This window comes from Numida meleagris, chromosome 2 (assembly GCF_002078875.1).
Source record: "Numida meleagris isolate 19003 breed g44 Domestic line chromosome 2, NumMel1.0, whole genome shotgun sequence".
Classification (NCBI taxonomy): domain Eukaryota; kingdom Metazoa; phylum Chordata; class Aves; order Galliformes; family Numididae; genus Numida; species Numida meleagris.
The window spans coordinates 18,404,780-18,428,428 of record NC_034410.1 but is presented as its reverse complement, the minus strand read 5'-3'; the positions used below and the strand labels follow the sequence as shown (position 1 = coordinate 18,428,428).

At 34.2% G+C, this 23,649-nt stretch overlaps 1 protein-coding gene across 1 annotated transcript in view; it reads left to right on the top strand.

Moving 5' to 3' along the window:
• MALRD1 (MAM and LDL receptor class A domain containing 1) overlaps window positions 1-23,649 on the top strand; it is a 223,310-nt gene that overhangs the window by 125,785 nt on the left and 73,876 nt on the right. The window contains exons 28-29 of the mRNA XM_021388959.1: window positions 12,487-12,667; window positions 21,498-21,626. Of these exons, the coding sequence (XP_021244634.1) occupies window positions 12,487-12,667; window positions 21,498-21,626 (310 nt within the window). The remainder of the gene's footprint in view (window positions 1-12,486; window positions 12,668-21,497; window positions 21,627-23,649) is intronic.

The window sequence follows — 23,649 nt, the reverse complement described above, 5'->3', positions numbered from 1 at the left end:
TGACAGATGTAAGAATACAATGTGAAAAAGATTAAGGCATAGCATGCAAACTGGTGAACATGGTCAGAATTGTTCCATGCTGCATTTTGTATTTAATACAATCGTAACATCTCTGAGCACTCAGATTTCCTATCTAGGTTTTCAGATTCTAATTCTTCCTGTAGTTCAGGTTGTCCAGGTGCCCTCAGTGCTTCCCACCTTGCCTCACTCTTCTGTACCCCTTTGTTGTATGTTTTGCCAGGCTATATGTGCCAAACTGAAAAACTGAGGATATAATCTTAGTATTACTCTTAAGACCAAATACTTTTTAATAGAAGAAACCATAGTTATGTGATTTTCTGTTTGAATCAATGAAGTAATGAGAGATGATACCATATTACTACTAAAACCTAGAATTAAAATGAGTGTTATTTGGATTTCACCTCAGCTGCTCACTGCTGCCTTCCACTGACTAACAGAACCAGTCTCTTACTGTTTTCTAACTTAATGAGGTTTGATCTGTATGGGGGATAAGATTCTTTGAAGAAGAGTTTTTGATGTGATCCAGAAGAGGTAGTATTTAAATTTTGTTACATGAACCATCTACTTTATTTCATTGATCAGCGAACAGAGGAAGATTCTTGTTATTTATGACATGAAATACTCCTTAGATTTGAAGTATTCTGCTGTGCAGTACATTACTCTAAGAAGTTTGACAGCGTGATTCAGTTTATAATTGTGTTCCATGGGAGTTCAGAGGGAATATGTTATCAGAAAGTTTATTAGCAGTCACAAAATGATTTAGGTGGATTTCCATCTCCTTAACACCCTATGCATCAGATGTATACTTCAAGTGTTACTAAAACAATGACAGGTCTGCTTTTTCCCTTTTTTTAGCCTAGCTGCTGTATAATTACCTTGGGTTATAGTAAGGAATTAACAGCTAATAAAAATTCTCCCCGACTCACTAAATGCACATTTTTTTTGTAGCTTTTGGGGAAGAAATATCTGAGGGATCTCGATATGTATTGCTTGTTTTTTTGTTGAAGGCCAGAACATTAGTGGGAGGATCTCCACCTTTTTTGATCCTTATAAGAGAAAAAACACCACTGAATTTCCTGCTATTTCTTATTTTTATTTATGTTTTTTTGACAAGCTGAAAGATATTGTAAATTTTTTATATTTGAAGTTTGGCTGACACTTCTTTTCAGAACTATTGTCTTGTTTCTGTGTCATGCAACCAATTATTTCTATGCTATAACAGGAAAGGAATCTTAGAGATTTCTGTGCTTTATCCAGCAAGTAGGTAAATTTTCTAAGAAACGCATTAAGATTGTGAGACTTGCTGTTGGATTCCTGTGCTAAAAGTCATAAATGCCTACCATGCAGCCAGTGTGATTGGTGCTGTAGCCTCTCTCTGTTGTTGGAATTTTACTTACGTGGTCTAAGAGAGTCTTGCATATGATTTCTCTCATTCCAAAGTAAAATATACAGGAAGTCTAATGAAAAATGACTATTGTTTTCCATATAGCTTCCTCTAGACATGTAACTATATATTTTATACCTTAGTAGACAGTAATATATAACAGTCAATAAGCAATATTGGTTACATTCTGGGATGTCATTGGATAAATATTTGAATTTTGGATATATCAGTAAATATTTCAGATACTTCATAATTATGCTGGCAATGTAAACACTCAGGAATCTTGTGAACTTTTATCTTATACATCCCTCTCATCATATGTACAACATAAATTTTTATGTTCTCAAACATATAAGGTGGTTGTCATGGGGAGAGAAGTAGGGGAAGAGATGGAATCATGCTGAAGTGCTTCAACGTAATAGGAAATGTCAGTTATGAAAGTCTTCAATTTGTAGAGAATATATTTCACAACTGCAGATTAAAATTTTAAATCACATCTCTGATTCCTTGGTATTTTTAAGAAATAATTTTATCCATAAGGTACTTCAGAGATGGGATTTGAGCATTCCTCTTAAAGATGTTTCTTTGCTCAGGTTCAGTTCAGTGCAATTTACAGATTTTTAATCTAGGTTTTTCTATATAAAGAGCTTGCTATTTTTCTCGGCCTTTTTGTTTTGATTCCCCTGAGCCTGTCCAGTCATCTAATATCCTAGTAGATCTGTTCTATATTTCTACAAGCCCCAAAGCTACAATGAAATGGAAAAGAACATTCTAATAGGAACAGGAACAGTCTGTAAATGTCATGAAGAAAAATGTACAGTTATATGCCAGTGAACATCCCACTTCATCAAAGTAGGGGTGACATCTGACTGGCAGTAATCATTCTCATGTTTCTGAAAAAGCATACCAAAATCCTCACTGATGATTACTAGAAATATTCATGTCAATCCTTGTCCTGAAATCTTGCCACTTTGAGTAAATGACAAGTGAAGTATTTAGTAAAAACTGTAATGTTTTAATGTAATTGCACGAATATTCAGAAGACAACTGCTGATCTTAAGAACTGTTATCTCTCATCTTATGCTTTTATTTTACTGCCCCCAAATATGCTTTTTTAATTCTTATCCCCCCCAAAAAAAAGCTTTTTTTTTTTTTTGTGCATCTTTTTTCCAAATCTGTAGTCTTTTTCTCAGCAGAATTCCTGTAAAGATATATTTTTTGTTTCTTAATTTTTTTTTTGCATGGAGAATCAAAGTTGTATTTGAGGTGAATTGCTAAATTGAAATATTGATCAAAAGAAACAAAATCCCTAAATGCTTTGGTGTTTAGCTGAATTGGCTTTGCATTGGGACTTTCATTTCTCAAGCCAGATGTAATGATAGTAAAGTTCTTCATAAATAAATCTTCACATTTTGAAAAGTGGAGTGGAGTTTTGTTCTGAACAGCTCCATGATTCCCACCTAGAAGGATTGATTTTTCTACAGGAGTAATTGTAAAGTTATTATAAAAGCTGCCTAGTCCTTCAAGGGAAAAATAAGGTCCTTGCAGCTCTCACTGTCAAAGTTTCAGAGAAAAAAATCAGTCCCAATAGCAAAGCTTCTGCCTGCTCAAACAATCAGGAGCTTGAGGTTTGTGGTTGACTGTACAGAGGTGCTCCACTTCCAGGCAGATCTTAGCATCACCCCCACCTTGGACATGCCCACCTAGGTCCCCATTGAGGTCAGCAGGCACCCTGGGTGTCACAACTGCTTCCAAAGCAACTGAAGGCATGTATTTGGAAAGCAAATTTGCAGTCTTTCTTTCATTCCAAAACCATAAAAGATACTAATGTATCATCTCCTGAGAAAAAAAAGAGAATCTAAAATATGGTTCTCAAAGGACAGCAACTCCTTTTAAGAGTTATCTAGACTGTTTTGAAGATGCTTACTTTTACATTCAAGATGTGGTGTTGCTAAATATATATATATATTTACATATAAAAGAAACCACCAACACTACAAACAACAACAAAAAATATTAATCAGTTATGTGATTTTGACTCTCGCATCTTCAAATATGTTGAGCATATTTTCTTTAGGAGGAAAAATATGACAGATTTTCGGTTATCTCACTTTTGAAATTTTTCTTATGATTTTGATTCATATATCTCTTACTGTACATATTCTGCATTTCAGATAGTCGCCTTAAGTAAAGATCCCAGGCCTGCACAGTGTTTATCGTCCTTACACTGGCACTATAGTTTGTTGTAACTGTTGTCCAAAGTGATCCTGGAGTTTCTGTAATGTTATTTTCCATATGAGGTTTGTATTTCCAGAGAAAGACAGTCGCCTCAACACTAAGACGAGAACAAAGTCAGAAAACCTGTAAAACATGATTAAAATAAGGGGATGGTAAGGTTTGTGACAAAACAAAATGAAGTTGCTCAAAATGCAGATGGTCTTATAAAATGGCTTTAATGCATATTGTTACTCAGTCTTTGCAGAATAAGACTGAGGTAAGAAAAATAAAAAACAACCAGTCATAATTGTATCCCTTAAGTTACCTAAAAAACAAAATCTCACAAAGTTAGATTGAATGAAGGAATAAAGATTTTGTACATGAAGATAGAGGAGGGCTGGGATAAGATAGGAGGAGCTATTTTATTGCTCTAAATTGATAAGGGTATCGCACAAAATGAAGATGTATTTCAGCAGCCCAAGCACACAGATATGTTTGATGACAAGTGTATGAGGGGTGTCTAGAGAGATGCAAACAAATAATAACAACAAATAAAACACAGAACAATTTGGTTGGTTATAAATGAAAGCTTACTATAATGAAATCTAGCAGATTTAATAGTTCTGACAGATGAATCAAACTTTTAAAAAGATGATACTGATGGAATATTTCAAAGACAATCAATACATTATCCTTTCATTCCCTTAGAATTCCAAAACATGAGGTTTATAGCTATATCTTCATCTTGCTAATGAGCAACTTGTTACTCCTTGTAAGGCCTACTTACTTGAAACAAAATTGTGTCTTCAGATGAATTACCAGTCACTTTTTATAACTGTTTTTGAAACTCACTTTTCTCAGCTCAGCATGTACAGCAATTAAGTACCAAGAGTCTTGCCTTTTACGTCCTGGAAATACTATGAGTTCAAACACTCACAATAGGATGAGCTGATAATGCCTTCTGATACTCCAAAGAAATTCACTATGAGATTCCTGAATTCTTAAACTGGTGCATTAAGAATAAATAAATTTCATCACCGGTATAAATTCTATCAAAATTGTTCATTAGAATGCATATTCTCTTATTATTGTAATGTTAATTTGGAAATGAAAATTGTGGAGAAGATATTTGAGAGAGTGAAAATTATCTTAAAGTCTTGCACAATTGAGAAAATGAAAGGGATGGATGGATAGACTTTGTCATTAACTCTTATTATGAAAATCTGCTCAGACTAATACAGGCAGACTGTCTAATAAAAGGCTTGAAGGCTGAAATATCAATATTTTATCTTACTGTTTTCTTCCTTTATACAATACACTGTGAAAATGCAATTATATGATTTTTTAAGTTATCCTTAACAGTGAAGGCAATTTTTCATGCATAGTAATGTATTTATGCAGTATAAATTTTGCCTGGATCAAATAACATCTTAAAGATACTATTTGATCAGTTTGATGTTTCTTTTTCAACGCTTTTTACAGAATGCAGAGACATATTAAATAGCATTTCTAGTTCTTGTCAAAACATAACTGAAAAATTGGAGAAAAACTTGTTCTAATGAGTTCTTTTCTGAGAATTCTGAGAATTATAAATCTGCACCGAAGTTACTAGGACTTGAGTAATCTCATCATTTCCAGCTGCATATTCCTAGAGTAAAACTTACTCTGTTTCATTATTCCCATTTTCCTATTTTTCAGGCATTAACCTGTAGATGGTTAAGTTCTGTTATCTGTTGGTGTGTTTATTGTTGTTGTTGTTTATATAAATTCTGTGAGCTACCTCTGTTGACTGAAATCTTAACCACAAGTCTCTATAGGTTTAATGAGACAGACAAACTTTCAAAGCAGTAGCTAAAGGAAGAACATTATACATACCCATTTTTGTACATGATTAGCAACAAGTTCAAATGTTTTACTTGCTTTGCATACATTAAAATTGTAGTTGTAATGACTTATTGTACCTAGTGATGTTGTGAAGTGCCACTGAACTGTTCGCACTGAGTTGTTATCAGCGTAGTGATGGACAGAATGCAAGAAGACACACATCTTCATGGCATTGTTTTCTGTTCTCAGCATTCTTCATGTCAAAAGCTTCTTGAAAATCTCTTTTTAGTTCCTCATCTTGATCTGTTTTCTGTACAAAACTATTTTTTTTTCACATTGGGTTTCTCAGGCTTTTCATATTGTGTAAGAAACCAGCAGGAATCTCCCCAGGCCATCTGATCCTGACCTCAGCAGGAGTGTTCTGAATACATAGTTTTTTCTTTTGAGCCATTCTCAAGCTTTGTCCATCATTTCCAACACTGAAAATTCCAGATATGAGATAGTTCTGTCAGACTTTTGATGCCACTGAGTCAGGTCGGAAACAGTCTTCTTCCTGTGACTCAGAGGTACCACAAAAGTAAGGAAAATATATACAAATCCAATGATAAGCATTTCTTATTCTTCTAATGGAGAAAAAAAGAGAGAGATGAAGAAGAAGAAAGGGTATTTAAAATTCAAATCCCTGATGAACAAATCTTGACTCATTTAAACAATTTTAATAAATTGATACTGTATGTGGATTGATCTACCTGATGTAGAACTTTTCTTGACCAAAATATAAGGTAAAAGTGCAGGGTTGTTCCTTTTTTCAAATAATCTAAGCATTATTCCTTTAAGAAGTTAAATTTTTAAGACAAAATTAATGAGAAAATAAAAAAGAAGAGAGAGAATATGCCAAGTGCTTTGAAAATGACTTTAGGTGAAACATACTATTCACATTTTCTTTTCTTTTAAGGGAAGAGATTCTGCTAGAAACTATCATTCTGTTTTATTACAGTTTAGCCTGGTTTTCCTATTTCTGTCCAAGCTACGTACGAGATAATCTCTGCCCAAATCTACTAGGAAGAAGCTCAAAATCTTCTCAATATAGGGCTCACTCTCAAGCCATGTAAACTAAATAAGTAGATAGATGTTATTAAAAACATCAGCAAAGATATTCATTGTTCTATGATATAGAGAGCTACAAATTTGTAGAAAAGGCTTTTTAAATATGAACAAATGAGGGAAAGTTGTGATTTTTCTTGTTTCCATCTCATGCTCATTGACGCTCATTGGATGTAAACATCAAAGTGCAGGACACTTTTCCATTCCTTGTTGAGTTAAAGGAGGAAGGAGAGAAACGGCATATCTCACTGTGGGACGCTCCACCTTTAAACTGCTTTGTCAGCCATTGAAATGATTTAATGATGACATTACAGCAAAGAAAATAAAACCGTATTAACAACATGCATATTAGTTAACTTTATTTGCACATCATGAAAATAGAGTGGATTCTGAACCAAGAAGACATAGACTGGAAAATAAATTCCCCTTTTGAACTACTGTTGTGAAACAGAGGGATTAACATGCACGTAAAAGCTGATGAATTAACAATGGCTGTAAAATTTATGTCATGTTGTTTCTGTAATATGTTTTATTACTTTTTATAATGCATATTCTGTTTTTTTTTTTTTTTAAATCTGTATGGTAACAGGAAGATGTCATTTTTAAAGGGGTGGGAAAGAAGAGAAGAGGTTTTTCCTAAATGATTAAAATAATTTTAAAAGGGTCTTGAAAGTCTAAATGGTGCTGCAGAAAGATATCGAAAGCCCTTTGATACCATCAATCTTGAATTTATTTATGTCGTATTAATAATATACAGTTAATGTTTTTTATGAATCATTTGAAAATGTTCTCTCTCAGATTAAAAAGCCCTCAGTATATTTGGTTTGGGGAATCCAGAAATATTTAGTAAATGTTTTTATTGCCTCCATCCATTTGGTAAGCTCAGATTCATTTCCTGTGGCTCTGCTGAAATAAATATCAGATGCAAATGAGACAGGGAAAGATTTTGAACTCTTCTCAGCTCATAACATGAATAGGAGAGATGGAGCTCAGGATCAAAACCTGTTTTTTGTTGCTATTTCACTGCAGAAGTAACTATGGCAGAACCTTTGTATTCAGGCTGGAATTCTTATTGTATTCCTCTGACAGAGAATGTGTTCATAAGAGCTTTCTCTGTGATATCTTGTAAGGGAGAATTACATGCTTCTATTGCAGGCACTCAGTTCAGTTTCTAATATTGTTCCGACTGCATTAGAAGTGGAGCCTTAAAAATAATTAAGGTCTCTGGTGCATAAGGAAAATGTAAAAGCCAGCCACAAAATAAAAGGATTTCTAAGACAGAAAGAAATCCTTCCCTCTCCTTCATTCTTAGTATCCTCAGGTGAGTTCAGGAGGATATTGAGCTCAGTAAGATATTCTCCCCTTGAAGTGCTCAGAGGAGAGGTTGTAAGCACTTAGGTTGTTCTTCAGATGAAGATAAGCATGGAGAAAATTCTGATTTCTAAGGTAATGAAATTGTAAAGAAACAATTCCTCTCAGACTATCAGAAGGTGAGTAAAAAATCTTCTGCATGTGAATAGGAATTAGCCAATATGGTAAGGCATGAAATTGTACAGATCTAAACAGTTTATGATCTTCTTAGACCACAACTCTCCCACTCCCTGAGAGCTTTTTGTGATTCTACATGATTGGTCAGTGGAAGACATGGACTTACTGCTGCAAGTCAATAGAAAAAGGTCTTTTAAATGTTAAGCTTTCGCTAAGGGTGACTTATCACCTAGCTTGACCTTACACCGTGTTCGACCCATAGAGGGCAGTGACATGCAATTAATAACAACTTTTCAGAGGGTGAAACCAAGACATCCTCTTCACATAGTTTTAGCAGTCTCAATGTGAGTTTTGGGGAATAAAAATATCAAGAAGCAATTTACTATGATCAGAAAGAAATCTAGTGGTTTTTATGTGTTAGTGGTGATGTGATATTGTTACGGTTTTGCTGTCAATTGAGATATCTTGCTAAAAAGTGGAGTTTGCACAAGTTTTTTAGAGAAAATATATTTTGCTTGTGCATTACATGTCAGTGAGATCTGAAAACCTCTGTTTTCCTCCTTGGGATAGTGTCATATATGTAATAGTCAAACTTATAATTTGGTCGCATGGTTCAGAATTCAATTTAGCTTTCTGTTTGAGAAGACAGGATTTTTTCCTTTTATATGTACTGGCTTCTGGATGCTATTTTTTATTTTACTTTGAAAATCTTTTTTGATCGAGAATGGATGGATGGTAGTTATGCAAAAATCTCTTTCTTATGCTTAACTGGAGTGGAAATGCCTGCAAGAAGAGGATGCAGATAGGAAAGTAGATGTTGAATAGGTTTTAGAAATGAAAGGAAGAAGTTAATAGAAGTTGGAGTGTGAGGTGCACAAAACTGAACTGGAAGTCCAAGGATAATGTTGTGTGATGTTGTGAGGAGCTGGTAAAGTGTTGCCTTGCATATGACACTTACAGTGAAGAAGAAGACTAAAACCAGAAATGTGGATGGGTGGCAGCAAGACAGATCATAGTTTTTGGGTTTTGTGGTTTCCATTTGTTTGTTTGCTTATTTCTTTTGGACCACATGCAGTTAGACTCTTCCAGGGTAAATAGGAAAATAGGAATTTTACCCTAACTAATAGCCAGCATGATCGAACCCCACACACATGCTCCAACCCAAAAATCTTAATCATCTTTTATCAGTCATAGTGGAGCATAGAGTTAAACAGGGCTGTCAACTCAGGTAGAAAAGCTATCTCAGCACTCAATAAGTATATGAGTCAGTAGAACGGCCTCATCAAAACACAAGGAAAGGTGACTGTGGCATCCAGTCTCCTCTATGCTGAGACAAGTTTCTTCTTATTGTTGTATATCTCTTTTATATGAATACATGTATATTGGAATGAGAAAAGGTCACAGGTTTTCTGGATGCAATGGGAAGGTCAAAGCATAGTCATTTCCCCCCACCTCCAGGCCATATAATTGTTTTTGAAGCAAACGCATTCCAAAGATATGAAAGAAATGCCTAAGCACCAGACAGATTAAATGAATGCGGAAAACAAAACAATAATTCATGAAATGGAATCTGCAAAGCTTACAAGCTATGATCCTCTCATGCCAAGTGTATATCCAGAAGAGCATACAGCTCACATCCCTTAGCCAAGCCAGCTCCACTGTCTGGGCCTGGAGAGGGGAGGGCCAAGCAATCTGCCTGTCTCTCCCTTTTGTACCTCTTCTTGGCTGTTTCATGCAGACAACGTACTTGTATTTTTGAAAGAGGCCAAATTCTTTTTACTTGACTGGAAACAGAAGTGTTGGGGTACTAACGGGCTGACTCCTGCTCTTCCCCCACCATCCAAATATTTCCAAAGTATGTTGCTCAAGAAGACAATACACATTTAAATATAAAAATATGTATTAAAAAAACCAAATGTAATCTGCAATCCAGATTAGAAAAGCCTTCGTGCAATTATACAGGAGATAGAGTTTCTTTTCATTTTGCTGTGTAGAGCTGTAGATGAGCAAGTGAAAAGTCACCCTATAATGCTTTCTGAAATGCTTCTGTTGTACATGGACTGCTGCTATTGAACCCAGTCAGAAAAAGAAATAGCTTTCTCTTCTGTACCTTGTTATCGTTCCTGTATTCAGGACTTAATGAGATGCGAGGACGTGATTTTTTTTTTATTTTTTTTAAGTTTCTATCTAAGATATTTCTTTATAGCAAACAATTTTCTGCATATTTCAGTGTCTCTAGGGCGGGGGATTGGGAGAAAGTAAAGCTCACATTCTTGTAACTGCAGAAAGACTTGATAGTTCGTGGTATTCATCATTGCTAACTATACAACTGAGGGTCGTATTGCTGTTAACTGTGCTACCTTTAACATTTTCAGATTTTATACAAACATTTACCTCTAAGTTGTAAGAAGTTCCACTGATTTCTATATAACTGAACTTAAATGCTGGTTTTTTTAATACATTTGGTATTAATGTTGTGATATATGAAAGTTTTGAATGTTTCTGTCTCATTTAAAAGCATAAAGTGAAAGGAATTCCCTTATTAAGTCTCCTAAGTTCACTACTAATACACAGTACTGGGCTACTTTTGTAAAATTAATGAATTATGTCTTATAGATAATGTCTGGAAATTTTTTCCATTCCGAAAAGTTCTCAAAGGCACACAGACGGGGTTCCAGAAACAACAAATAATTTAATGTTAAAAAGTGCTTCTCTTTTAAGTTTTGCTTTATACTCCATGTCAGAGACCTTAAAGCCAAATGTAACTCATAACTATGTATTTTATTCATGTCATGAGTAGATAGAAGATGTTTACAGAATGAACAAATTATCCTAATAATACATAAAACTCTTACGGAGATCATTTAGAAAGATTAGAATCAAGGGAACAGCTACTTAGTAGTTAGTGAAATAATTAAGTTGTTAACACATATTTGATGTACAAGAATAATAAAAGTAGTTAGATTAAAAAAAAATGTTTTACCACTACTAAAATCAACTTCAATTACAGTATTTACTCTGTTTGAGCTCTGTGTTATTACGGATTCCTCTACACTCTGTTTTAAAATTGAAATTTAAGTGGACTTTTTAGAAATATTCATTCTGGTTTCAGCTCCCCTAAATTGTATTGATTATTTGCCTGAAAGGGAGCTGGTATACCCTACTGAATAAATGGATCTCAGGTGTGATAGGACATGAAATTCAGGAGTCTCACTGTGAGAAATACGCTGTGAAAATCATAACCGATTGTCATCAACTATCTGTGGAAAAAGTGGCACAAAGCACCTATTATGTTATTTTCTCTGTATTTGAATGTGTCATTGACTTTGAGACATCACTGAAAGTGTGATACCTAAAATTGGCTCCTTACTTGCTTGTGCGATCAGTCCTCATGAGTTACAAAGAGATACTATTGCTACTAGTACAATACCATTAGGTGAACACCAGTTGATCTGCTCAACTGAATATCTGTGGACTTTACACAGTTATGGAGACTCTTCCTTATGTTTTTAGTTAGCTATTTTATGAATAATAAAAAATATATTTATTAAATAATTAGATATATTTATTAATGAAGATTTTCCAAAACACCATTGTCAAGCCACACTTCAGCAACTCTGTTTCATGGTAGATGTGAAGAATTCTTCTCAAAAGATATCAACAATTCTGTGAATTCTCTGATTCAGAAACATTCAGAAACAAGCAACTTCATTTTCTCATCATAAATATGTATAAGACAAACTTATTAACATAAATCTGATCAATCAAACAATTTCAATATAAAGAAATTTAAGTGTTTGCTTCCCTGGCAATTTCAGCTGTTCAAACTATTTTACTTGGATGTTACTTATTCATGTACTGCTTTCTTAGAGCCTTCATTACCATGTTGTTTGCTGCTGACTTGCCAGTTAGGTAGTACGACTGAATATTTAAGGAAATGCTTTTAAATATATTAACATATTTGAAAGTTAAAATGCTTCTCATTTAACTTCAGATAAACTATACTAAACGTGAATATGTTATATTTCTTATTTTTCTCCCTTGAACAAACATTATCTCGATCATTAAATTGTTATCTGATGCCTTAATTAAAGAAAAAAAATGTAACCTTACATTTAGTAATGTATTCTAAACACAAAGAATTTCACTAAATGCAACTATGCCAAAAATGGATTGTTTTGGAATTCAGTCATACACATAGCAATTTCTGTACTGAAACTTGCTCTCTCATTGATGTTTATCTGATTTCTACAGTAATCATCCAATTTTGCTATTTTTCCTACTATCCCAGCAAAGCACACTTTCCATTTCTTGGCAAAACTGAAAAGGCATGTTCCAGTCTTTTCTCTATTTTTTGTATAAAAACTGGTATAATTTTTTTGTACAAAAACTGGTATATATTGATAATCTGTACTTATCTTTCTGTTTACACTTTATTCAATCTTCAGACTGATGACAAAATTGCCAAAATATGGAGTGATTCAGGAAATGTTAGTCATGAATGGAACAAAGTTGAGTTACACTTGGGGAAGCTGAGAAATTTTGAAGTTATCTTTGAAGGTATTCGTACCAGAGACCTAGGAGGAGGAGCAGCACTAGATGACATAGAGTTCAACAACTGCTCTACAGGTAAGTTCAAGATGGAAATTTCTAGAGGGATGCTAAAAGGAGTGTAAGATGTTCTTTCTTGTTTTTAAACATCTAATGGTTTTACTGATTTTCTTGTAGGGCCTCTATCCAAAAAATCAGTCATGAATACATTGTTTTCACTTTTATAACTTTAATAGTATTCTATTCATATAGAAAGACTTGCATTAGTACAACACTGTCACACTGAATTATTGCAGATAACTCCAATAAACGTCTGAATTTATGTTTCCCTATTTGGTTTTGAGTAAGAACTTTCGTTCAGTTTAGTAGATTGCTGAGTCTCTGTTTTTGTACATAATATTGTCATAGAAACAATGTCAGATTATACTAATTGAGACTTGTGGTCTCCATATTTTATTGCAAAATCTCTTTGCGTAAACATAAGTTGAAACTGCAAAGAAGCCACTGCCAGTACTCCTTTTCTCAGTTCAGTTCAAATGTTAGGGCCAGCAAAATAAACAAAACCTGTGACTCACAAGGTATTCATCCTAGTTAATTCATCTTTTCATGGACATTGACTAAGATAGAGATGCAATATGTAAATAAATAAATAAGAAAAAAGTAAAAGCTGATTCAATTGTCGCTTCCATTAAGGAAGAATGTGGTCTCTCTCCCTAGTAGAAAAAAAGTGTGACAATAAAAGTGGATTGGTTGAGTAAGAAAATAATTTCTAAGATCAATATTGTATGAGTTTGGGGGATGTTATTTAGGTAAACTGAATCTTCTGCCATGGCCTGGATGATAATGCTTTGGTTAGAGAATGGAAGCACAATTCTAAAGAGCATATTTCTATCTAATTCCATCTGAAAAAAATGTGGTTTGTCCATTTGGAAATTGTTGTGTGCTGTAAACCAAAACATGGAAACTGGAAACAACTTGGGTCCTGCTACAAAACTGAACTGAAAATTCTAAGACCGATTTATCCTTAAAAGATCGTTTAGTCCTATGAATGCTGTGATTCCCTTGTGCTTTTTCAGAATGTCACATTGCCTCCACTGCTAGGCACGTAATAATTCTCCAAAGGATATAAGGACCCCAGCAGAAGACGGGAGATCAGCATTTGTCTGTAACTCTTGAATGACAAGAAGTTGTTCTCTCTTAAAGTTTGTTGACAAATTATGCTCAGATACATTATTTAATAAGGTGGGATCTAGTTAAACTCCATTCCAGGGATTCTGTCCCACCTGGGGGCTAGAGAAATTTAGACATTTCAAAGTCATTTTCATGAATATATTCAACAACTAAACACAGCAGGATTTATTTTTTAAGGAGGAAGAAAGCCCTCCATTAGATTCATAAATTAAGTCCCCATTAAAGTTCATATTTTTTTTGTAACATGTAAAATACTTCTGCTTCATCTTAATTACATATATTTTATGATAATCTGAGAATTGTTGTTACATGAGCATTACTGGAAATATTCCACAGAGTTGTCATTGAGCTAAAGAAAATTGTTTGAACAGGGAGTTGGAAAGGTGTCATAAGAAGGGCCTTAAAGCTCTCAAACTGTTAAGATTGCTGAAATTTACACTGGCTTTAATCCATGACACTATAAGTCTGAATATTAATTGTGTATTATAACCAATGCCGCATTAATATACCTTGACAGAGAACCAGTTAAGAAAGTAACTCGAGTTTGTTACAATATGGAATGGTTTGTTTTATAGCACTCTTTCAGCAAGAAGCTGTTATAGAAGCAGTTGCAGTATGCTCTATGATGATTTTTACATACTTACAGCTTTTGGTTAGTATTAGTACAGTGTATTTTGTAGAAAATTCATGTTTATGAATTATGTTATGATTCAGAAGAAGCCTTTCTCATACGAGTTTAAAATGCACAGTTGGAATTCAAATTGCAATACAAAAACATTTTTTAAAGATCGGTTTAGTAAAGTTGAAATCCAAGGACAGTAATCCTTCATAGATAGATTTGTCATCTGCATTGTGTATGTTTTTATATTGCAATAAAATACAATCTTTATATGATGAGGAAATGCTCACTTCAGTAGTATGCTATGTACTGTATGGTTTTCATTAAAATTTAGGTGCATTCCTATTGGAATGTTTTTATGCTTAAGTTTTTGCTGTTCAGCAGATTCAGAATTCAGTCATATATTTGCTTTTTAACTGCATGTTCTTGTGTATGTGCACGTGTCTGGAAACAAAACAAAACAAAACAAGCAAGCAAGGAAGAAACCCACCCTCTATGAATTTCCTGTCTCTGCAGTGTCTGCAGTGTAATTAAGGTTCAAATCAAAGTCAAGAGAGAGTCACTGCGTTGTTTTTAGTGCCTTTCACATCAGCCCATGTATGATTTTCTTTGCCTTTTACTCCACAAGATGAGATCCTTTCGCTTAATCTTCTGAAGACTTTTTGTGCACTGACTTTCCTCTTGGCATGATCATATGAAGGAGCCTGTTCCAGCCTTTTTCATTCTTGTTGTTGCTGATTCTTTACCTCTGTAGAACAGACAAACTATGTATATTTTGCCATATTCTTGAAAATAACATTTCCCATCTGACCCAAGCCTGGGCTGTTCAGGACAAAGAAAACATGTCGTGTCTAAATTGTTGGGGTTTTTCTGCAACACAGGGTTCACATTTTTATTGTGGTGGTTGTAATAATGCTAAAAGACAGCAAGCACATTCTTACTATGGCCAAACCCTAGGAGAAGAGAAACATAAAGATCAGAAAGGGTCAAGGGCTTATTCTCTACAAAAGGACTTGGTTTCCAGCACTTGTTCATGTACCATGTTTGTAGCTGCAGCATTTCTGACCTAGCAATGGGCAGGGTCCTGTACAGGAACTGGAAGGCATATCTATATTTTTCAGTGAGACTTTTTAGGTCAAGTAAAAAAATTGTTATAGATGTCCTAGCCACAGTAATTACATAAACAGAGGAGTAGACCATGCAGAGAATAAAAAATATATAATGAAAAAATAAAACATGTATAACAGATTTGGGGAAAAAAAATAGCAAGAAAAGGAAATGAGAAAGCCTGACATGCATGGGATAAAGAAAGATGAATGTTTAGCTGCTTCACATCATGCAGCATGTAGTGGTGGAGAAGACTTTCAGAGCAGTTCTGGAGCTCTGAGATATTTGGGAATTGCCTTTCCCTGCTTGCAGATTGCCAAAGAGTATTCCTGGTTCATATTTTATAGTCAACACAAAAAAAACTACCTCCTTGCAGAAATAAAGTACTTTAGTGGAGCAGTCTGTGTGAATACAAAACCTGTTTTATGGGGTATGGTAATATTCAATAGTTATAGCAGAGTTTAATAAATCCAGAGGCTCAATTTGTTGTGCATGTTTGCCCTTAGCTTGCTTTCATACAGTGTGTTTTAGAAAGCTGTACACATCATAAAGGAATCTGCAAGGAGATGGGTTAACTCTGCAGACTTCTTTGCATTTTACTTACATAACTATATATGGTATGGTACATGACTCATGATATGTGAGCATTTTCAACTGATGAAGGAGAAACTTTTCATTTTATTTCCCTTTAAAAGTTAATTAGTTAAAAGCTTCTTTACTAGCAGAATAATACAGATAACTTTCTTATGATCTGAGCTGCAGGGTCCCTATCTTGCAAGGTGTATTTCTCTCAGTTCTCCCTGATTTCTACAGAAAACAAGGTCAAGAAGTAACTGTGGATTTGCTGGAAATGTGACAGGTTTTGGAAATATTGTCCTGAAACTGAAATGTTGTATAAAAGAGTCTTATCAGTTGGCTATGAAAGAGTAAGCTATGTTTTGATAAAAAAAATAATTTAAGTTCCAAATCTGATCTTTTTCCTTGGCAGTTTTTATAGAAAAAAAGTGAAATGTAATAGAAGAGTCATGTCACAGCCAGAGAAATCCTATTGTTAATACTAATATAATGATTTATTAATTAAGATATTATATATTTATTTTTGCAAGCTCTTGAACAGGAATTCCTTTTACAACTTGAGAGCTCAGAGTGATCATCTCATGCTTTTCAATAATTGACTGGCCATGACTATGGTTATTTGCAGGCTAAAAAAAACAATAAATCGTCTATGCTTCAAAAAAAAAAAAGAAGCAAAATACCTCTGAGTGTTCTGAGTGTTCTACAGAATAACCTTCACTGATAATTTTGGTTTTGATACCTGTGACAACTTCTAAAAATTGTGTTGGAAATAAGCTGTGATCTTCCTGGTTACCTTAAAGAACACTTTAAACATTATTGATTTGCTCTTCTCACTGATGACTTGCTGTCATAAAACAGGGAATCAAGCATTCAACTCATCAGACCGCTGTTGCTGATAGTCTGGATTTTATATATACATTATTTTTCTTAAAAGGATACTTCAGATACCCAACACAGAATATAAGAATGAATGTATCCTTACTCATCCATTCCATACCTAGTTATTTTGGTATCACAGGGCACCACTTGAAAAACAAAAAAGGGAAAATAAATAAAAATAAGTGAAAAAATAAGTTCAGTAGAAACAAAAATGTCTTCACTGATCTCAGTGAGCTGCCTGTTTGGAGTCACACTTTACAAGTTTTTCTCCTCTTGTTAAAGCAAAACGAGGCAGACATTAAATCATAAGTAGTATTAAAAATACATTCTTTTTTAAAAAAAAAAAAAGAAAATGAGATCAAAATGCCAAGGTGCTCTTATTAATAAGAAATAGATTTAACAAGTTGAGCAGAATGAGAATTTTCTTTAAAATTTAAGAAAGCATGCTTAGCCTCGTAGTAAATTTGTCTTTCCCTTTCCTCTTGTATATTTGCATTCCTCCTCACCTCCTGTTTATGGCAGAGACCATAGGTGAAGGTACAGCAATCCTTTGAACAACTTTGCTTCCATACTCCCATAAACAAGAAGCTTTGAAAGTCTCGGTGGAGAAATCCTTTCTCATTAGGATTCCATCCTAGCTTTGCAGATCAGAGAGAAAACAACTGAAACATCCCGGCATTTGGGTGCATAGGCCAACTTTTTTACTTCTAAAGTAAGCCAGTGTTTTCTTTGAGTTCTCAACTATGTACGATGCAAAGATCTACATTTAGTGAAGAATTTAGTTTCTTCTGCTCAAACACTTGAGAAAAGTTCAAACTTCTATAACAGAAATATTCAGTTCAAACTTAGCCCTGAAGTAAGAAGGAAGGGAATTCTGACAGGGAAGGCAGCTGGAGCCAATTCATTCTCTCAAGATATATATTTGTATTCCATATGTATGGACATACATATGGAATGTATGTCCAGTTACTTGGTTTTTGATCATTTTCTTTCTTTCTTTCTTTTTTTTCTTGAGACTGTTTTTATGTTTTATGACATTTTTCACCTTTTTTTTGATAAATCCTTAATTGTCAGGATATTCAGATGTGGAATACAGGAGTTGTATCATCTGCCTAAGACTTCTTGGTAAACCTGCTGATAATTATGGTAAAATTCTTATTTTCCAGACCTCCTAGAAAGCACTCCATGTTAGGAGAGATATGGAGGAAATACAGGCTGCCCAAACCCAGATTGCAAGGGCTGTCAGAGATTCAGTAGGGGAGCAGCCCATAATGAGGAGAATGAGGAAGCCTTCTCAGTATCTCTTTCCAACATGTGAATTCAGTGTTTGTACCTCCTCAGATCTCTGTCCTAGACAGGAGTAATTTATTTATTTGTTTAATCTTTTATATTGCTTAAACCAGAGTCGGTTCTACATTTCCAGACTATGGATGCATTTTTTATTCTTCCAGTTATTTGGTGGCCTTAGTCACTGAACTCCTACTAGCCTTGAGCATCTTCAGGAAAAGCACTGACAGAATTTTGTATTTACAGGCAAAATTCTCTTATAATTATTATCATGTAATAAATATAAAATATAATATATATAATAATATAATAAATATAATATATAATAAATACCAATATATAATATATAATAATTGGTTGTATAATAATTATTATCTATTGTATAATAGATAATAATAATTATATAATAGTTAATATAATATGTTAGAATAGCTGTTTATGTCAGAAACAATGCATATCTTCAGATTAAATCAGGCCTTTTCAGTGAAACGTACTTTAAGTAGAATTCCCAATGGTTTTTTGAATTCCGAAAGAACCTTATTTGAAATTATATTTAGCTTGTATCAGTAGAAACTTTTATTCTAGCTTTCTCTGCAGAAGATTGCCAAGGTCATTCATAGACAGAAACATTACTGATAAGTATGCTAATGGAGTTTTAATGTTATATAAAAAGTCATGTAGAAAAGGGTATTGAACAGTTGGGTTAAGTAAATGACAAGCTTGATGCAAATTGTGTTTCATAAATGCTGAACTTCACAGTACTGAGTATAGTTTAGTTGCTGGTCTAATGAATCGTTCTAGGAGCTTATAATTCATAGATTTTAATTTCAGCGAAGGATGAAACTTGGAGAGGGATGTTCGCTGAGTAACACTTTCAACAACACTTTTTTCAGATATATTGAAAGAGGGGAGAGAAATGTTATAAATCTTACACAACTTTGTAAAAGAAGTCTCTTGTATTCTTTGTCCTCTACAAGCAAATATAAAGAAGTGCATTTTCAAGCATTCTTTAATATATCTTTTTATATTTTATTATATCTTTAATGATATTTTTCCTGGTAATGGAAACAAAGTTTCTGAGTTGATATTAATGTATTTATAAAATAACTTCAAATTAATCTTGTCATGCCTATGCATTTCCAGAGTAATGTGTGATCTAGTCTTTCATAGATAATTTAGAGATAGGAAATGGATAAATGTAAATATATAGCTAGTGATGAATCCAGATAAGAGTTAAAATTTATTTGTGGTATGTACGTGTTTGTTCGTGTCCATCTTGCTTATTTTCTATGTACGTACAAATGCACATATATTCTTAGAAGAGAAGATCTTGTCTTTGCTGGTAATCTGAGAATTAGACTGTACAAAACAAAATATTTAGGAACAAATGGGAATGTACATAAATGCATGTTCTTATAGTAGCCATTGTTAACATGCTTCTTAGGTAGGATTTAGTGATCTACAAGCCAAACCAATTCTGTTGGTCTCTTAAAAGCTACTTAGAAGTCTATATGTTTTTTTTCTGCATCATTCCACATTGCGCCACATTGAAAAATTATATCTTGTTGTATGCATTTTGTTTTTCATGTACTGACATTTCATTTGTCTTAGGGATTAGCATAATGTGCATTTAGTAGTTTCTACTTATTTAAAATCTGTCCAGTGTTAGTTTCTTGTGATATTCAGCTTTTCAGTAAATGCTGGAGTTTCAACAGGAAACAAAATAAATGGATATGATAAGCTATTACCATTTTTCTATGCCACAATAATTTATTTTTAATTTATTTATGAGAAACTAATTTCAAATTATTAGCTGTATGAGGTAAAAAGAGTTGCAACTTTCATATGAACTTCTGTTTGGTTACTGTTGTTCTTGATGTTGGAGTTTTTTGTTGTTGTTGTTCAAAACCCACTGTATTTATTGTTTTGATTTAGTTTTTATCTAGTGTAGGAATTTAGGATAGAATGATTGTATACTCTGGAATGGTGATTTTTAATGCCACAACAGGAATTGTCTAACAGGAGTTAGATTATTTATTTAGTCTGAAGATGTTATGCAGTTGTTAATTCATACAGAGATTTTATTTTTATCTCTGTCAAAGGCTCTGGCAGAGTATCTATCATGGTTATAAATCTAACCTGGTATCCCTAAAAATCGTATGTGAATAAGGTCTTATTGCAGAAGAATAAAAGTAACAGATATGTGACTCTGTGTTTGGACTTTATGTCATTTTCATTGGTAGAGAAACAAGTTTCATTAAAACTGTATAGATTGCATGTTTTATTTTAGGATAAGCTAAGAAATTTATAATCTTAAATGCTAGATTCTGGTATGTTTATATAATGCTATACATTATGTTCGATTAAAGGTAAAAAGAGGTAAGGTAAAGAATGCAGTCAGTCAGATGCCATGGATTTTCATTATTTTTTCTGTGTGGTCATAATGTACCTATGTCATATGCAGTGAAATAAAATGTGAAACATTATTGTACCCCAGTGGTTCTATCTTCACATAATTTATATTGTTAAGCAAATTAAGGCACAGAGTGACTTCAGGAAGTAAATTGGTTTCCTGGTCCGTTATTTACAGTGCATGGGAAGGAATGGAAGTGAGGGAGCTGAATTATTTTCAGCAGTTCCCACTGACAGGGCATGAGGCAATGTGCATGGGTTAAAAACTGATAAATTCCATCTGAATGCAAGAAAACTCTTCTTTGCTATGAGAGTGGTCAAACACAGGCAGTTTGTCTGGAGATGCTGCGGACGCTCCATCTATAGAGAAATTCAAAACCCAATTGGAAATGGTCCTGCACAACCTACTCTAGCTGCATCTACTCAAGCAGGGGTATGAGCTAGATAGCTGAAGTGGTCCCTGTCAATCTCAACTATTTAGTGTTTTTGTGATTTTCCAGAAGTTAGGTTAAACCATTAACAGATGACTTACCTGCTTTCTAACATCTCATGGATTCTATTTCAAGGAACATACACAACAAATATGGAGGGAAACAGTCATGCTCATGCTGCTGCTGATGATTTCTTTCCAGGCCAAACATTCTTCCTGCAAGCTTTGGAACAGGCCAAGACAGTAGTCTGGGCATGCATAATGCACCGTTAAAAGAGTGGGACAAAATAACATCTGTTGGAGGCGATAAAACACTAACATCATGATGTGTAATAGATAAAAAAAACTACAAAAGAGCATACTTTCATTTAATTACAACACTGATATAAATGTCCTGTTGGTTTCAGCTGGGGAGAATCCCAAGGAATGCCCTGCCTTCACTGATTTTGTGTGTTTGAATGAGGATTGCATAGAATCTCAGTTTGTCTGTGACTATAAACCAGACTGTGAAGACCTATCAGATGAGGCTGACTGCAGTAAGTATCTCATTGCGTGTTAATGTTATCTCCGGTTAAAATGATAACTTTAAATTCCATAGCGTAGCTCAAGTGGATTCATGCAGATGCTCAGAAGATAATTACAAGCAAGTTGCCTACTGCTCCAGCATTGAAGTTCTGACATTTTCAGATCGTCTGAGATGTTTACTGCACAAGAAATATGGTTTAGGCACAAAAGTATAACCTGCTCATTACAAAGTTTATCTAGAAAAAAAAAAATAGTTTTATTTAAGAAATAAAATCTGTAGATTACAATTCAAATTAACTCTGAAAAGAAACTAATTTATTAAGCTGAAAGCATTTGGAGATGTCGATTGAATGAAAAAGAATAGAAATAAGCAAATTAATGCACAATAACATGATTCTGTTATAAAAAGTGATTATGTAAAAACAACCCCATCTTTCAGATTAATCCCATCTTTGCAATCTAATTTATGTTGCTACCATGTACTCATTGTTCTTTGTTCTTGCTGTGACAGCAGAGCTATGACAGTGTTTTCTTCCTTTACATTATTATAGAGCAGTTGAACAAAATCCAGTCTGTTTATATTTTTCCAATCCTGGTGAAGGCTGAGGCAAAATTTGCCTGCAGGTATTCTTTGCTAACGCTCTTTGAGATGGAAGGACACAACTCAATTTTGAAAATCTGGATTAAGTTAACAGCTTTCTCAATTCACATTTGAAATTCAAAAGCAGTAAATCTTTGCACACGTTTGCTTGCTCCAGTTCTTAGTTTCTTGACAGTCACTCTCCAAACTAGACTTTCAGAGCAGGAAGCTTAAGCAGGAAGCTTAAGCAGTCCATGCAATCCAGTAATAAATCTAAATCTTTAAGCTGCAGTATCGCACTACCATACTGAACATATGGTCAAAAGCGATCTTGATAGACAGCGAAAGTAAATGCATCACATACAGAAATTCATCATTGATACTGAGTTGAAATCCAAGCTGAAGTCCATCAAAACTGAGTGCACCCTTGAAAATCAAAGGTGTTTGCTCTCATGTAGCTGCTAAATGCTTTGACTGGACAGGGTACAAAAATAATGACCTTTTATCCAGTTGTGTAAATTACAATGTTTTAGCCAGAGAGAAGATTTATATCTTTACATGAAGTTGTCACTGCCAGAGTGTAGCTTGGGTCTTCTCTCTTTCCATTTGCTTCCTCCTACAGTGCTTTGTGCTCCAGTTATTTTCTGTGAACAATATTAACGTAAATGCAAAATTAGCTTTAAAAGGCTATCTTTTTCAACTTGATTTAAAAAAAAAGCAAAACAAAACATATTTATCGTGTCTAGTATTCATATTTTTTTCAGATATTAGACCTAGTAAATACAGTAAAAATACACAGTGAACTCAATCTTTCAACATTTTACAGACCCAACCCATACCCAGTTAAGGCTGAACTGCTGTCCAAAATAAACAGCATTCTAATGATACTCAAAAAACTACCGAGGGACTTGATTTATTATGTAAATATTGGTAGAGGATATAGTAGTTTCCTTAGAGGAAGGTTTTCTGTGTTGTTTGGAGGTACTGTAATAGCATCAACTTTCTTTTCTTTTTTTCTACATGTGGCCTCACCTTGAGTTCTGTGTGCAGTTTTGGGCACCACAGTATAAAAAGGCCCAAGCTGCTGACATTCACGTTCTTGGACACCACTCTAAGATCCACTTAAACAGAATATCAGGAAGGCACAAGGGCTACTCTGAAAATAATGCCTCCTATTTTATTATGTTGGCCCACAATGTCAGAGGCAGCTGTTGTTGATATGGAAGAAGTGGTTGAAACTTCCCACCAATATTCCATTACATTTTGTTGCCATGTGACAGATGGCAGCAGAGAGGCAGCCTGACAGATTGGCATCTGACATGGAAGTGCGCATGAAGCAAAGGTGTAGAACTGAATTCTACCCTGTGGCATTCCTTGACAATTGCTGAACATTTATGGAGACTAAACAGTGGATGTGAGCACAGTGAGGGGCGGTGGGTGGTGCGTTTCAGCAG